This window comes from Madurella fahalii, assembly GCF_045866475.1.
Source record: "Madurella fahalii IFM 68171 DNA, scaffold_1, whole genome shotgun sequence".
Lineage (NCBI taxonomy): Eukaryota > Fungi > Ascomycota > Sordariomycetes > Sordariales > Madurella > Madurella fahalii.
The window spans coordinates 4,240,183-4,256,803 of NW_027263971.1; the positions used below are offsets into that span (position 1 = coordinate 4,240,183).

The 16,621-nt window shown below is 57.2% G+C and overlaps 4 protein-coding genes across 4 annotated transcripts; 1 reads left to right on the forward strand and 3 right to left on the reverse strand.

Annotated features, from left to right (window-relative positions):
• Window positions 1-535: 535 nt before the first annotated feature.
• MFIFM68171_01320 (DHS-like NAD/FAD-binding domain-containing protein) lies at window positions 536-2,589 on the reverse strand (the record flags this gene model as incomplete). The annotated part of the gene is made up of 2 exons (XM_071056742.1): window positions 536-2,103; window positions 2,163-2,589. 2 exons carry the CDS (start codon window positions 2,587-2,589, stop codon window positions 536-538), a joined length of 1,995 nt encoding a protein of 664 aa, XP_070912843.1.
• A 4,778-nt stretch (window positions 2,590-7,367) lies between these two features.
• sin4 (Mediator of RNA polymerase II transcription subunit 16) lies at window positions 7,368-10,908 on the forward strand (the record flags this gene model as incomplete). Its single annotated transcript, XM_071056743.1, has 7 exons — window positions 7,368-8,015; window positions 8,078-8,327; window positions 8,416-8,846; window positions 8,896-9,115; window positions 9,180-9,299; window positions 9,357-9,470; window positions 9,524-10,908. 7 exons carry the CDS (start codon window positions 7,368-7,370, stop codon window positions 10,906-10,908), a joined length of 3,168 nt encoding a protein of 1,055 aa, XP_070912844.1.
• Window positions 10,909-11,090: 182 nt separating this feature from the next.
• MFIFM68171_01322 (Putative holliday junction ATP-dependent DNA helicase) lies at window positions 11,091-12,430 on the reverse strand (the record flags this gene model as incomplete). Its single annotated transcript, XM_071056744.1, has 2 exons — window positions 11,091-12,166; window positions 12,223-12,430. 2 exons carry the CDS (start codon window positions 12,428-12,430, stop codon window positions 11,091-11,093), a joined length of 1,284 nt encoding a protein of 427 aa, XP_070912845.1.
• Window positions 12,431-12,949: 519 nt separating this feature from the next.
• On the reverse strand, window positions 12,950-13,869 carry MFIFM68171_01323 (ABM domain-containing protein; the record flags this gene model as incomplete). The annotated part of the gene is made up of 4 exons (XM_071056745.1): window positions 12,950-13,029; window positions 13,098-13,141; window positions 13,242-13,578; window positions 13,704-13,869. The coding sequence occupies 4 exons, from the start codon at window positions 13,867-13,869 to the stop codon at window positions 12,950-12,952; spliced, it is 627 nt and encodes a 208-aa protein (XP_070912846.1).
• Window positions 13,870-16,621: the final 2,752 nt, after the last annotated feature.

Consider the following 16,621-nt stretch of genomic DNA (forward strand, 5'->3'; position numbering starts at 1 on the left):
TCTATTTAGATATATTACTCGCTGTGGAGAATTGACGGTCCTCATTCCCATCCAGCCATAGTGGCCCCAAGAACAAACGCCTGAGGGTGTGATGTGTGCATAGTTGGGTACGCTAGAGAGGTAAAAGCGCTCTAGAGCTGAGCCTGCAGCGATGTTTCTCTATCTCAGCAAAGCCCCCCTCCCCTCCTCCACCCATCCTGATCCATGGTATCGCGCAACGCAACTACATTAATCGACCAGTGCTACCCGTCATCTCATTCCCAAGAAAGCCCAATAGCCGAGCAAATCCCATGGGTATTCTCAAATGATGATGAGAGCAATCCATCCAGCCCCACTCAATAACCATGATCATGTCTAGCTTGCCGTCTAGGCCCATGTCTGCATCTTCCCAAGAGGGGAGATGGGAACCCCTCTCCCGTGCTTTCGTAGATATGTATGTGGAATAAACCGGCGCCTGCCTGTGTATATACATTCCGGGGCCGAGTCCTCGCAGGGCAGGACGCACACACTTTCAAGAGCAACGCAACAACCCTGGTTAGCCAATAAGATGCCCCATACTCCGTGGTTTGGACGTCGGGGAAATCGTCCCAGCCGTGGTCACGGCGGCAGCAGCAAATTCCGTGGCGGCTGTTGTTGTTGTTGTGGGTGTCCGCGGAGGACTTGCCGTCCCCCAAGCGCCGTTTAAGTCGCCTTCTTCCGGCGGCGGGGGAACTGTGAGCGGGGCAGGTTTGTGCATTTTGTTTGCCGGGCGTAGCGATGGGAGCCCGAGGAAGTCGCTGGGCAGGTCGATAGGAGAGGACAGGTCTGAAGAGTCGGCATCCTGCGCCAGTTGCTTGCGCGGGGTCTTGACGTCTCTGACAGTGAGGGTCTTGGTGGTCTTGAACGTCTGGTCGAGGCGGTTCTTGGGCTTGGCTGGCTCCTTCTTTGGCTGTCGTGGTTTCCGCTTGCTGGGCGCCGGCTTTTGTGCCGGGGCGGATGCCGGCTGCTGGCTACCAAACGCGAGCGTGCTCTGTTTGGTTTTGCCCTTAGCCATGAGGTTGGCCATAGGAAGCGGGCTCCGGACCCTGGGGCTCGCGCTCGGCGTGGGCATGCCCCCTTGCTCGGCGAGTTTGGACTTCCGGTCCCCGGGCGTCTGCACCTCCTGGGACTGGGAAGACGCAAAGCCCTCCTCTTCGGCGCTGCCCTTCCGCTTGCGTTCAAGGAGCACGTCGATCCGATCGCGATGCAGGCTAGCTGCGAGCTGTTTCTCCTTTTGCTCGTCACCAGTGACCATATAGGACTCCCTATCTCCAATATCTTGCTGGTCCCAGGGTGGTAGGTTGACCAGCTCGGCGATGTCGTCGCATTTCCCCCGGATGACAAGGTCCCAGCAGTCCTTGAACTCGACGCTCTGCGGCTCCGGGTCGAGGTTGATCCAGGCGGTGAGGCCATCCCGTCTGCTCCTGGTCAACTGACACATCTCCTTGACTATCCTCCGCACCCCCGGGATCTTCAGGCTTGTGCCCACCACAATGACGGCATCGGGAACTCTGCGCAGGTCGGCCTTGGAAACGTTGCCGATGGCTTCTTCGTCGGGGTTATACTCGTTGTAAAGCACGATCCTCGGACGTAGCCTGCCAATCCCATGACTCCGTTTCCCCGCGAAAGCGGTCCGCACCTGATCCTGCTCCTTGCACTTCTCGCACAGCGGTGGTTCGGGGCCTTGGAACAGTGACGCGTTGAAGGGCTCCAGGTGGCCGCATTTTGTGCACACCATCTTTTCAAGGCCTCCGTGGAGCTGGATGGTGGTTGGCCAGGGGCCCTTGGTGTTCAGAGGGACCGTTGTTGAGAGGGGCGGCATCTGCGTGTCTAGAGTGTCGATATTTTGGCTGTACATGCGCATGAGCCGGCCTTCGGCGGCGATAGAAGCCAGCATGTGGTGGAATGGCGTCGGCTTGGCCGTGGACGTCATCTGGGCGAGCTCGCGGACCATGGTGTGGAAGGATTCGGTTGATGAATCATGCTTATACACGGACGCGTCAAATAGATGCTTGCCAGATGCCTTGAGTTTGTGCTGCTCGCGGAGCGTCGCAAACAGGCCGGTCGACGAGCGGAAGTCGGGAACTAGGAAAAACGCATTAGGAGACCGAGTTTGGCGGCTCTTCACGGGGGCAGAAACGTACTCCCGGCGGACACGGAGATGCCGGCACCCGCGATTACCACGATCTTTTTCTTTTTTCTCAAAGCTGACAGCAGTCTTCCCAGGGACTCCTCTTCCTCCTCGCCACGGTTCTCAAGGTCGACGTAGGCGGTTGTGCGGGGTTTTGGAGGCGCCGCGATGCGACGCCGCTTCGGCGGCGGAGGCCCGTCAGTCCGCACTCGGATCTCGTCGGTCAAATCTGATATGTCCGAAGACTTGATTGGCGACGCGCGGCCAGATGTCGCAGCACTGGAGGTGGGCGAAGGGTATCGCTTGCAGGCGTCCAGCGCCGGGGAGGGAGGAGAGGGTGACTGCGAGAGAACCGACAGCGGAGAGGACGGCGGAGAGCACGGCGGAGAGCACGGCGGAGAGGAAGGCGGAGAGGATGGCGGAGGTCGTAGAGACGCCATGGTTGCGGTTTAGGCTCGGCGCGAGCACACTGGCACACCTAGAACCAGAATTGCGCAGCAACCGAAGGCTCGAAGGGTTGTTGTCGAGAAGGGTTCGCGAAGGCTGTTATGTGTTATATCATGATTGACATAGGACTCAATTTTCCTTTCTTCTTTTCCCCTGGCACTGCTCCTTGGTCCGAGAGCTGAACTCAGTCGCGTTCGAAAAATGAATGGCGGCCCAGGGCTCGTGTTCACGCGTCGCGGGTGCAGAAATGGGAGAAAAGAAGGTGGTTGAAGGACAAGGCGGGTACGAAATCTTACTGCGGGCTGGGCATGGTTGCCGAAGCCAGTTGACGTCCTTTGTCAGAACGCCCGCGGCAAGGGGGAAGATGCGAGTTGGCCATTGGCAGAGCCCTGGCAGAGCCCTGGCCTCGAGCTGCAGTGGGGGCCTGAACCAAACATCTGCTCAGGCCGTTGCCCCAGAAATCAACGGCTCGGCTGTCCCGCATTATCCACCGCCAACTGGTCGGGCAACAGCAACACGCTCGCAATCGGGAACTGCCTCTTCTCTGAGCTACAATTGGCGGTGACGGCTCCAGATTGCGAATGCGGGTCTCAACTTGACTGGACAGCGGTGCCTGGCTAACGTATCTCGAGTCCTTGGTTGGGCAGCTGCGCCAGCGTCCACATGGCTGGCCCGGAAATCCTGCGTTGCTCTTCGCAGTCCCAGACGGCAGCATTTGGTCATTCTGTCATGCTGCAAGCTTCTCACCCACCACCAATTGCTTCGGTACCATGCAACTTGCTGAAAATTACAGTGCGAGGCACTTACGGAGCAAATTGGCTCCGGGGCTATGCCTTTAGCCAATCCCAAGGCTTATCCGGACCCTCGACGCCGTGGGAAAACAATGAAGCTGAGCTGCAGCACAAGATCCACGGTACAGTATCATGCTGGTTTGCTTGTGAGCGCAGTCCATACCCGGCAGAAGAAGCAATTCTGGTACAGAAAATTGCGAAACAAGTCTATAACAAAAGCAGCTGGATCTTATCTAACCACCTTTTTTCCTAGGAAACATTGGTGGGTTGTTTCGTTGAGATGGGATTCTGTTGGTTAACATGGGGGTCGGAAGTCACGTGCTGGCGATCAAACATGACCTGATCTGCAAATGCGGTATCAAGATGCTACACTATCTGCCAAGGCATATGTGGAGAAGGGGCCTCCACATGTTAAGATCATTAAGGGCTGCCGAGAACAGACAGAATACATTAAAACTACTTGCTCCCTCAAACACTCATTGACCTCGGCCGAGAAGAAATGAAGCCCCAAAATCAAATCCGAAGCTCTCACGGCACATCATGCACTGCGAGCGGACTGAGGCCTCGTCTGGGGCGCATTAACTCGCTTCGGGTTGAACTAAAGCGGGACCCAGCTCGGGACTGGGCCCAGATTTTGCCGTGGGGTTGGGCCTTCATGACAGCTTCCTCCTCATTGCCCTTCTGGGCCTCTTCGCTGCCAAACATTTGGCGCCATTCTTACGCTCTCTCAGGGTTAATCCGATGGAACAGGTGCTCGGCTTGTCCAATCTCATAGCCCGGTCTAACGGAGTCTGCCGCCCAGCGATCTGGGATCGCGAGTGGGTCGGCCCGCAGCTGTACATTGATCGATTCCGCTGTTTCGGGCATGTGCGGTGCCAGGGGAGCGGCGAGGAGGTGGGCTAGGTTGATGGCCAGGCCGATGACAGCCGCGCATTTTGAAAGTTCGTTCGCGTCGAGATTACTATCGACTTGTTCGACTGGAGGAACGAATTACCGCACAAGCGATCTGGAGAACGGTGGACAAACCGGCACGGAGTGTGACAGCATCGAGTTCCTTGATGTATTGTGCGAGGTACCCGTTGACTTCTTCTTTCCGCACAGAATCTCCAAACACGCCGATATCCTGCGATTTGGAGAACTTTCCACTCTCGTCAGCCAGGTAATTGTCGTGGAGAGATGGTGTAGTTTGCTCCAAGTCTCTCTTGTGCCAATCTTTGGTAGCAGGAAAGATTACGGAATGGAAGACAACATTTGTCCCTTCCGATGATTTGACGCAACTGGACGTTATCTGGATTTCGCCACCATTGCTGCCAACGCTCAGTATAGCAGGCCGTGATGGATACGTAACTAATGCAAGCATCGAACTATGAGTATATGACTTTTTTGTCGTAGTCTGGTAGGGAAACTGCCGTTCTCCATCACATATCTCATGTGATACTTCACGGGGTGTAATCCTTCCTTGAGCCAGCCCGCAGTGATAGACTTCCCGTTGCTCGACCAACCGCCTTTCGTAGCCGCCTCTTGGAAGAAGCCGTCTGTTTTCCGGTTGCAGCTTATCCAATTCCAGGAATATGTGCTTGGTCTATTTCGTATTTAATGTGAAAAAAAAGGTGTCAATTTTTGCATCGTGGTCGTATGAGCTCGAGTGGCCCCAACAGACTGCCACAGAGGTCGCACTGGTCACCGCGGGCATCCACGTAACTACAAAGAGGGCACTCGCCTTCGATGAAGCGGTCAGCAAGGAACGCACGGTGTGCCTCGCAATAGAGCTGGGTCATCATCCGCGCCTTCAAGAAGTCGTTTTTGTTCAGCTTCAGGAAAATGACCTGTGATATTTGTCTGATGCTGGGTTGTGGTGCGTGTCTGGCGAAGATTGTGCAAGGATGATGCTTGACGAAACACTGGGGGAGCGACAATGGGCCGCCCGCAGAAAAATCCCTACGGAACACTCGCGTCGGGGGAGGACCGCATCGCAATGGAAACATGAAACGCAGGCACAGAACATCTATCCTCGTCACACTGCAGCATTGCTTCTCTGAAGCGCCACTGCGGTCGGGGTTCTTGGACCGGGCAGGGGAAGTAGTGTACAAATATTAGGGGGTGTAGCGTCATGTGATCATCTCTTTGGACCCGACAGACTGGAACGGGGCCCGGTCCGAAAGACAGGGGTCTCAAGGTTCCTCCACAGCACAACACAAACGGCATTGGCGTTCTTCAGGACTCGAGACATCATTGCAATGTTAGTCAATTACTGCTAATTAACATGGTTTATAACGGAGAGTGCTTCAAGCCCACATGCAGGTGTCTTCCGCTTGTCTTCCCTCCTTTCCTATCGTAAGCTATATAAGCGGAATTGGTTTTCCAGGTAGCACGAAATGAATTCATTACAAAAAAATAGTCTGTACTAGTCAAGGGCGAGTCGCGACCAACGGGTGCACGAGTGGAGATGGTTTTCCGTCCTCACCTTCGTAGATGAACTGACAGCGATCGAAGATACGAGTCACGTTTTCGGTCCTGGCAGCCGACCGGACAAGCAATGCCGACAGTTCAATGTCCCGTAATGCCACGGAAACCGGTCGCATTCCCGTCCAGTGGGACGAGGTACCGCAGCCACCACCAGCGATGCCCAAGCCTGTCCACCTCCTCCATTGACTCGCTCAGTTTACCGTAGACGCTGCAGCATACCACCACGACACCACTTAATGAGGTGGGCGAAATAGGTTCCTCGAAAGGGTCGGAAATTGCCTGGCGATTTGGGGGGAATACGGTTGCTCCATCAAGGGCTCAGATGACATTGGCGAAACCGTTGCATCGGGGAGCTTCGAGGCCGGGGTTGACGCCCGTTACTTGAAAGTCATAATGTCCTTTGGGGGCGCACATGCCGCCACGCAGTTGCATTTGTCAAACCAGAATCAGGAGCCATAGCCAGACACGCAGCTGCCAGACTTGATTGAGGGAGTTACCCTAGATCCAAGGGTGGACGAAAGCCTCGGGTCGCCGTGGTAGGCATATAGACGGCAAGGGACTGAACTCACCATCCTCGAGACTTGCTTTACCAGTAAAAGCTCGGAATCCTGATCGCAACGCATAATCAAAAATATGATAACACAAATCTAGAAAGAGAGAGAAGTCCGCGAATCGCAATTAGCGTTGTCGGCTCCTAGAACTGATCCCACTTACACCATTGGAGTCGTTCTCAGCCTGCCGGTTCTGCTTCGCAGCACTGGAAATAACTAAAGTTACTGTCCCCAGAAGTTGACCTGGTCCGTTGGAACACCAGATTCTACGTGTACAGTATCGCGAATAGTGTGCGACTGCGTCGTCGAGAAATTGGGTAGTTAATAGTTATATAGCCAACCGAAACCATAATAGCTTTAGAATGTTATATTTGCTTTGGCTATCAAACCCTACTAATAGTTGTGTCTTTAAAGGCCTATCAGGCAGCCTTTATAACTAATTATCTTGCTAGACTGGCGGCCTGGTGGGAACGGGGCCAGAAAAGTGGAGGCTGGCGTGGTGTCGGCAAGGCAGTACGCCAGCACGGGCCACGTCCTTCCAAACAAACCCAAAGGTGGATTAGTGTGCCCCACCTGCTCCCGGTTTCGCAGCCCGCCTCGCGACGGTTGAAGATGGCTCGACAGCCTTGCGGCATTCAGCGTTAGGGCACATCTGTGCTCATGGCCCGCTAGCATTGAGTTGGCACTACGGAACAAGACGGTATGGGCCGGACGGCTGATCAGACACCGTGTCTAATCCTCGCTATCGGTCGCTTCCGGACAACTTGTTGAACTCTTGAGTGTGGCTACCCGCCGTCGTTTCAACACGCCCAAGTCGTTGCTGTATAATACCCCCACACACTGCATAATTAGGTGCATTCCTCTCCGCTTCTAGACCCAGCGGTCGGGCGACTGGCGTCGGGTCTAGGATCCGCAGGGCGAGACTGCAACAGCCTAGCCGTAGCGCCGTAGCGCCGCCGCGGAATGGCGACCCACGACATGTCGCTCCTCTTAGACGGAGACGCCATGAATGTCGATGCAGGCATGCCGGGGATCCAGGGGATCCAGGGGATGCGAGGCATCGACAGTGCCATGGCACTGGACGAGGTCGACCTGTTCGGGGACCCCGTCATGGACAGCGCCCTCGCCAGCCTGCCAGCCCGGCCACCGCCGAGCAAGCCGCTCCAGCAGCGCCTTGACGAGCTGCGCACCCGCGGTTGCTGCCAGGGAATTGCCTGGTCGCGCCAGGGCACTATCGCCGCCATCTCCAAGGATGCCATGTCCATCGACCTGCGCTTCATCCGCTGCAACCCCGACGACGGCGACTGGGACATGAGCGAGCCGAGTCCCTGGTCCGCCGTCTCGCAGGGCCCCTCCCCCGGGCCCACCCCTTCTTCATCCAGCCTTTCTCTGGCCTCGGCCGGCGCCCCGTTCGTCCACCTCGCCTGGTCCCCGACGACTACTCCTGACCTCGCCGTCATCGACGCCCTCGGCCGCCTCACCATTCTGACCTTCTCCATCACCCTCAACCGTGGCTACCTCGCTCGCCGCTGGGACGCCGACCCCGTTGATGATCTCCACGCCATCGTCGGCTGCTACTGGTTGCCCCTGGGAGTGCATCCGAGCAGGCAGGCAAGTACTGTGTCTCTCTCCGTAATTGATATCGGTCCCCTTTTTTCTCACACTGGCCACAGCTCCACGGTATCCACGGACCCGCCATCTGGATGCAGTCCGAGTACAGGTATGACCAAAAAGTTTACCCGGCCTATGGCCCGTGGCATCCCAATCCTGGCAAGAGTGCTCTACTGTGCATCACGACGAATGGCTTCCTCAAGCTCTTCTTCTCGCAAAACAACAACCGGATCGAAGAGACCGCCCTTGAGCTCGAGAGTGTAACATCTTCGGATGACTTAATAACCCACGCATCCTTGTGCTCAGATATGAGTAAGTATGCGCCCGAACAAGAGGTGGTGGGGGGGACCTCGCCTCTCCCACCCACCCGTCACACAGTCAGCCTAACACAGCTGGTTAGATACGCTTTTGATCGCCCTCGCCACCGCCTCGAAACAACTGAGGGTTGTTCGGGTTAATATCCAGTGGGGTCTGCCCCAGGTCGATAGACAGGTGCCGCCCGGCAGTTTGACCCTGAGACCGTCTCTTCGAGAGAGCCATGTGGCCGTTACCAGCTGGTTCCAGCACGGGCCCAGCGAGTCAGCCATAGACACATCCATGGCTCAGCTCTCCCACGTCGAGATCCTCCCTTCTGCGCCAGAGGCGCAGGGGCAAGTTGCCCCTGCCGTAGTTCTGACAGTGCGGTCATATATCCCGAATGACTCCTCTCCTTACCATCAGGAGTGCCAGAGCATCATTGATCGCTGGGAAGTGGCAAGCGATCAGCCGCAGTCGCTCCATTCAGCGTTTGAACAGCTAGGATCCAAGAACGGAGCCGGACACGCCCCTCCAGTGCGTATCCGTGATGGCTATCGCGAACTGTGGCTAACCATACTTCCAGAACATGACCCGTCTACGTAAGCTCGACCCCATAATAATACCGAAAATTGTCATGGCCGTCCACACGATACAGCTTGGCAGGATCCTCTGCTTTGCCTTTAGTGACGGTTCCGTTCAGTACCGGGACCGTTTCACAATGAACGAAGTGTACAACGGGCTAAACCCCAGCAGCATCATGAGCCCGCTTCAAGCTGGCTTCCACTTTGTCAATGATACCCCATGTGAGCCTCCTCCCTGGCCGGCTGCGGCGGTTCTTTGGGCGCTGCTGACCCAGTTACTTCCCAGGTCTTCAAATAGCCTTCTCACCTACAAGCTGCTCCTTTGTCCAGATATGCGAAGACTGGACTGTAAAATGGTGTAAACTACATTACCCAATAGATGAACCCAACATGGCCCTGCAAGGTGGTACGTGTCCGCTTGCCATTCCGAAACGCTGCTCTCACAACACTAACCCGGCTCCAGCTCAGCAAAGCGCAGTATTGGCCGCACTGAGCCTCGCCATAGCCGCCGCTGGAAACCACACTAACTATGACGATATCCTGGCAATCGCGCGCCCTTTGACCAAGAAGAAGCCAGGTGCGTGTCTCGTTGGGCCAAGCCTAGATCACTGCTTCTAACCGCCACGGCAGACTTCACATATGCCTGGATACGGGAAATCGTCAATATGCTCAAGTTCCCTGTAGACTACTCGGAGGAGGCGCATCACGACCAGCTCGTCAGAAACTCTTCCCTACAGCTCTGCTTCAGCATCATGAACCACCTCGGCTTCCACGGGGACTTTCAGCCCCGCTCGTTTTGCGGCAAGTTTGCCATACTAGCCTTGAACGTCAGGAATATGGTCATACTCGTCACCCTTGCCAGCAATGCGCCGCCCAACCTCAGGGAGAAGCTCAGCCCTCTGGACGAACCAGAGGTGGTGGATGCGTTGGCCGGATGCGCGAGGTGGGCAGTGGATCTGCTGTCGTGGCTGACCGACTGCATCTTCCAACTGCTCGACGATCCGGAGGTCGCTGGCATGCTCTCGGACCCCAAACGCTTCTCGGAGCTGGCAGGCTACCTCCATTCCCGGAATGACGTCTCGCTGCACATGCTGCTGTGCTCCTCCACGCGGGGATTCCTGTCGGCTGCATGCCGCCGACTGGCGCACCTCGGGGCCGTGAGCGAGAAAGCTAGGCTTCACTATGAGGCGCAGAAACACCAACAAGCCATGGATCCCAGCGCCGCCGCCGCCGCCGCCACCGGCTCGAGCACACACCCAGCCCTCTACCAAGCCTACCTGAAGCTGCAGCGGGCCGTCTCGCAGACGCTCGTCAACGTCGAGGCCTTCGACCATCTCCTGGGCAGCCTGGGCAAGGACATCCAGGCGGCATACCACACGAACCTGTCGGGTGTCCTGGAGAGACTGAAGCCGGGCCAGGGCGTCACCGAGCAGCAGCAGCAGCAGCGCAACGAGCAGTTCATGAAGAACGCGCAGACGCACTGCGAGCTGGGCATGCTGCTGGCCGCCAACCCGCCGCCGACCCTGCGCGAGGTGTTGCTCAAGTTCTTCACCGTCAGCCTGCCGGCCTTCCGCAACCAGACGGACCCGGCCAAGCTGTATTTCGCCAGCTACGACCTGCTCGAGGTCGAGGACGACCCGAGGAGTCTGGCCGTCAGAAAAGCGGCCCGGAGGTACATTGATGTGTTCAAGCGGGTTGAGCTGACCAGCGGGCCGCAGTCCAAGACTCCTGATGACCACGTCAATGGGGTGGCGAAGAACGGTATTGAGGGGTTGCCGGCGAGGAGCGGCGTGACGCAAGGGAGCGGTGTCGCCGGCGGCGATGAGGGAGGCAATGGCAACAAGAACGGAAACGGAAGCGGCAGCGGCAGCGGCCCGCAGTGGCGCCGCTGCGTGCGCTGCGCATCCGTCATGGAAGACATCTTCGGCCAGCGGCCTGGCTTCACGTTTGTGCTGGCGCAGCAGAGGAAGTGCTCGTGCGGAGGGAACTGGGGGTTGTTGCCCAAGGGGTCGTAAAGGTTCATTCGGTTTGAATGTTGGGGATCCAAGGACGCGGCATACGCAAGCGAATGCCACCGCGACTAATTCAAAGTTCGAACAACGCCATATATAGCAAGAAAAAGAAGAGCCGCGCGCGACAGCGAAGAAAATAGAAGTTTATATATACCATAGCCGTTACTTGCTTGGGCTCACCCCACTCACCTCTCACCCTCCCACACAAACTCCTGCTCCATCCCCTCCACCAACGGCCTCAAGGCCATGCCATAATCCCCGCCATTCGGGGTCCTCAAGAGGGTATGTATATGAAACTTGGCCGGCTCCTTGTTCGTCAGGAAGACGCCGGAGTGGTGATCAAACTCGACGATCACCACGGGGCTCTGCAGGCGGTAGTAGAAGGGGTCCTGGTCGCCGAAGCCGCCGATCCAGCAGAAGTACGTCTCGTGGTACCACGCCTCGATCTGCGCCAGCCGGACCCCGCGCGCCCGGGCGGGGAGATAGAGCAGGTACTGCTCCAGGATGGCCATCACCAGCCCGCGCTGCTGCGCGTCCATGTCGGACACCAGGATCCCCTCGTACGGCACCACGCGGTTGTCGCGGTAGGCGCCGCACAGGTGGCGCTGGTCGTCGTGGTTCCACCGGCCGTGGGGCATGGCCGGGTCGCGGAGGAGCTTGTACACCTGGGCGCGGGCCTGCTGGCTGGGGGGGAGGGACTGCATGAGGCGCAGGCCGAGCCGCTCCTCCTCCTCGAGGATGCGCGTGCCGCGGTGCAGCCCGGCGTCGATCAAGTTGGGCTCGGCGCCCGTGAACCAGGGGGAGATGACGGCCTGGGTCTTGTACAGGAACACGTTGAGGCAGAGGTGGTGGCCGTAGAAGGAGAAGCCCCAGGGCGCCGAGGCCGAGGGGCGGCCGAACAGGACAAAGTTGTAAGAGAACTCATTGCAGACGCGCGGCGCCTTCACGAGCTCGCCCAGGAAGCCGTTAATGCGCATCGCACCCACGGCTTTGGCGTACCCCTCCGGAGAGAGGGTCGCCTCGAGGACGGCGAGGACCGAGTCGCGGACGGGAGGGGTGAGCTCGTCGAGGCGGATGCCCTTGGGGGAGAGGAGGAACTCGGGGTTGGACCAGGACCGCCATTCGGGGGAGTCGATGTGGTATTGGACGAGCGAGAGTTGGGCAGGGGTGAGCTGGGAGAGGAGGGAGGTGGTGGCGTCGAGGATGGAGGCGATGGGCATTCCCTCGTCTTGGAGAGTGAAGAGGTCCGGCCGGACACGGCCTAGGGGAGGTGTAAGTGGAGGGTGCGGAGATGCAAGTTGGCATAGCGAAGCATACCGTCGTTGGTGACGCCCTTGAAGGGTTCCTGGAATAGCTTACGCCAATGCAGGTACAGGCCGTGCAGCCATGGCGGGTTGCCGCCTTCTATGAAGACCTTTGCGTACTCGTGGGCATCCTGCTTTTGCATCTCTGTAAAGCGGGAGATGCTTAGGTCGGGGAGGTGCTGGCGGTATGCGCCACCATGCTGGTCTTCTGAACCGGCCATGATGATGATGATCTGTAGCTCTCTCACGCTTGGAGGAACGGATGTGGAGATTGAGAGGGAGAGAGATGAGATTGGGGAGGTTTAGGAGACGCCGGTTAAGAAACCATGGTTGCGACAGCTCTCCACTTGGGAGCTGACCTGTTCCTGTTCCGAGCAGGCGGGACGCTTGTCCAGCCGGTGGTTGAATTGCAGCTCTGCTGCCGGTTGTTCGAGGCAAAACTATGACCCGGACGGGCCCTGCAGAATAATCGCGTAGAGGGAGCCTCCAAGATGTGGGGGAGCTCCGTTGTGTGGAGTTGCCCCTCCCCCGCTCCCTCACAATGCGACTCACCCCTTGCGTCTTCGCGTCTTGCGCCGTGTGAGGCGCCCGTGATGGCCTGATTAGGGGATCGCCGGCAGATTATGGTCTTCCCGTCTCTGGACGTACAAGAAGCCCCGTTGAGGTCTGGAAGGATGCCACGAGGATCATCGTTCCCTCTCGGATGTATCTTCTTCGGATGTACATGGCGTAGCTAATCCTCAAAGTTGCTTGAACCCAACGTGGAACAAATCCACCGCCCTCCTCAGTGTCCTGAGCTCGTGGATATTATCTTGGATAGCTATCATCACCGTCAGCATCAATACTCTCCCCGCCACCGCAAGAATTCAGGTAAGTAAGTATACTCACCACCGGGCTTCCCTTTGGCCTCTAAGTGCGCCTCCTTACTCGTCCTGTTTCCAAACTGTTAGCCACATTCTTTCCCATACCCATCCTCCACTACCAGCCAATCCGCGAAGAAAGAAAGGAGCGTAAACAACCGTAAATACCTACCAGCCAATAACCATCCCTACCATCTTCTTACCTCCATCCTCCTCCTCCTCCACAGCCCCAAGGGCGCCGCCCAAATACCCATCCGGCCGCGCACCGTCCACCATTGCCAAAAACCTCTCGCAGTTCCCCATAAACCCTGGCTCGGCGTCAAACGCCGTGAAAACTTCGGTACAAGGCGCTTCAAATACCCGGCCCGCATCCACGCCCGACAAGAACGACGACGAAGCCGTCCCCAGCTTGAAGGCCTTCGTCTCCCTCATGACGATGCCCAGCGATACGGCCAGCGGCGGCGAGGAGGACGAGGAATAGACCTGCGCCGCTTCAAGCGAGGACCACTCTAGCCAACCGCCCGACATCACACATGCGTGTTAGCTTGAGACGCTATGTGTCCGATGTGATACATAATCGACTGGGAAAAGGAGAGGCGGGACAGGGCGGAGAAGAGAAAAAGAAAGGCCTCACCGGTGCACAAGACACTCGTGTCCGGATCCTCCATCTTTTGCCCGTAAAACGCCCGCACAAGGCCGTCCTGCTTCTTGACCTCTACTACGAGCGCTGGGGGCGGCTGCCCGTCTTGGTCATGCTTGGAGTCCAGTGTCTGGAACACTACAGTTGCCAGCGCAGCCATTGCTCCGGTTGCGTGTCTCAGCCGGGTGTTGCATGAGGATGCATGTGTAGCGCCCGAAGAATTAACTGGAAGTGAGGGGGACAGACGTCAAGGGAAATGACGTTGGTTGGTGCCTTGCCCGCCCGTTGCATGTAGCTTTCTCGAGTCCGAGAGTGCGCACATGCTCCACAGCCGGCAGCGCAATATGCAACAAGACACATCAAGACACCGAAGTTGGTGACAATGTCGGGCTTGAATTTGAGAATGTCCAGCAGACAAAGTCTATCTATCTAGGCAGAGAATCAAAGAGTCATCCCGGCCCCCGGACACAAACCCCCCACCCGTAGTCACGCTTTGTCAAATCTATGTCGGAATCATATAGTTGGAGAGGAGCCAAGCAGCGGGCTTTGGAAACAGCACGACGTGTAGCGTAACCGTCTCCCGAGAGACGCGACCAGCCCAGCCCGGATGCCACATCGGGCACCTACCTCACCAAGCGATGAAGAACCAGCACCGCCCAAGACAAGAAGCCTGCGGGTTCGGCGGTTCTTCTGGATCCTCCTCTGCAGAACCCTGTGTTAGCAAAGCGCTTCCGAGCGGGCGGGGTGGTCGTCATGCCGCACTTACCGGCCGAGTCCGAGACGCTGGCTCCGGGGCAAAGTAGCCTCTGCACAAGGTCTTCCTCCTCCGTCCCGTGGAATTGAGAGTGGCGAGGAGGTTCCGGCATATCGCCCTTACTATCGCGCTTATCCCCTTCAGAAAGGATCCTCGCTTGCGTGGGACAGGCGGAGACGGTTCTCTCTTGCCAAGAGGGAACACAGAGAGTAACCCGTAACCGCCTCCAGCGATGCAGACCCGTCTGTCCACACCGTGGATTGTTCTCTGCTTGGCTACAGAGTCCCCAAAAACTCCAGTGCACTGTTATTCTGTATTATGTTTCGAAAAAAAAAGTCGACCAATTCGAGCGCTTTGCAAAGTGGTGTAAATGCCTGCAACCGGCATCGCTGAAACCAACAACAAATGGGTACGGGCGCGAAAATGGCGACCCCATAACATCTCGCCAAGCGCGAGGCTGTGCGCAAAGCCGTGCGCATCGGAACACTGTCTGCAGATGTGGCTATCCTCGGTCGTCTTGCCCACCAGCCACGTACATCTGCCATATCGGAGTGCTGGTGGACGCCAGCCGGATCCTTGGCTGGTCGAGTTTGCAACTCCTGATCCTTGCGGATCTATGGTCGTCTTGACCTGCTCCCGAATCGTTCGTGGGAGGTGGATCCCAGTTTCCAACGGTCGGTCCATACCGGGGCCTTTTAATGTCCTGCCCAGGACAAGTCTTGAAAAGCATTGTCCACGCCCCTGGTTCCGGTCAGCAGTGACAAGGACGTTGACGGGTCAGGGCAACTTACGTGCTGAGGAGAATGACTTGAATCAAAGCCAGCTGGAAGTGCAGAGTATTCCGAGCCTTGTACAATGCAATGACGCCAAACGCAACAGACTGATCAGTTCTCCGACAACGTACCCAGGATTGACGAACGCGGAATGGAAACGATGCGCTTGATGATGAGCCGAAATTCAAAGGTTGGAGCTGGGAGTCATTCCTCAATCCATCGTACAGCATTGACATGTCGTGTCACTTTCGTCCGCCTTTATTTGGCCAGCAACGCCTTCAGTGCCCGAACGCCGCTGGAAAGAACCGTCTATACGAGGTGACTACGCCATGGTTAGCACATAGCATCCAGCAAAGCCGGCTGCGAGGCTCACCCACTAACACCAGTCATAAAAAGCCAACCTCTATGGCGTGAAACACACTCTGTCGTGGCTAACGCGTGACGCATTACAATACCACCGAACCTTGTTGCCGATGCATCCGATCCACCGAACAACACTTTAGGCCTTTTAACGTCCTGCCCAGGACGCGACGGGAAGGTTGGTGCAGACCGACGGCTCCAAGATGGGCGCCTGTCCCGCGTCCCATGTCTTTCGGCCGGACTGAGCACTAGCACTCTGGAAAGGTGATCCGGCGGATGGTCCGCCTTCTTGTGCCGGCCGAGCCATGCCGTTTGTACGGTGCAGTGGCTTCGCCCGAGTTTAGCGGCGCTATACTATCAACCCAAGGCGGAGGAAGGCGACGTGCCGCAATTTGTCATCGGGGCTAGAGATAGAGTCGGCCTGGAGACGTGGCCGCGGTCGAAGTGATAACCATGATGCAAGGGCCATGATGTGATCGGCATTGCAATCAGTTCAGGAGTTGCCTGCATCCGCGAGACTGAACGACGCGTGTCTGGTTGTGGAAGAGAAGCGGTGTGTTTGATGTAGTGCGAGAGGCGGGCGTTTTGGCATCGAATTAATACTGTCACGAAGGATCGGTTCCTGCCACGCTGGCAACCCCAGGTGCCAGAACCCAGAGAGAAGCGGCTGCCATGGTCAGGTCGCGGAGGGCAAGAGGAAACGTAAGCAGAGTGGTTTGCCGGAAGAAGTTCAGAGAAGGCGCGCTGAAGGGCAAATTGAGGGGGGGAATCACCACATCCCGAAAAGCCGCGTTTGCCTAGGGTCCCGCCAATCACCACCGATCATTTGAGTAATTTGTGGGGCTTCTGGGCTTGTCGCAAGGAGCATTGTGGGACTCGCCCCAAAAGGGCAATTAATACAGGTACCCGGGTGCAGAGCTGGGAGGACAACTGCTCTGGTTCAAGCTACCAGAGGAGATTGACGGCATTGTCGCCTTCCTAGGAATAGGAGCCGATAATTCGGCGTCGAAAGATACAGTTGCCGT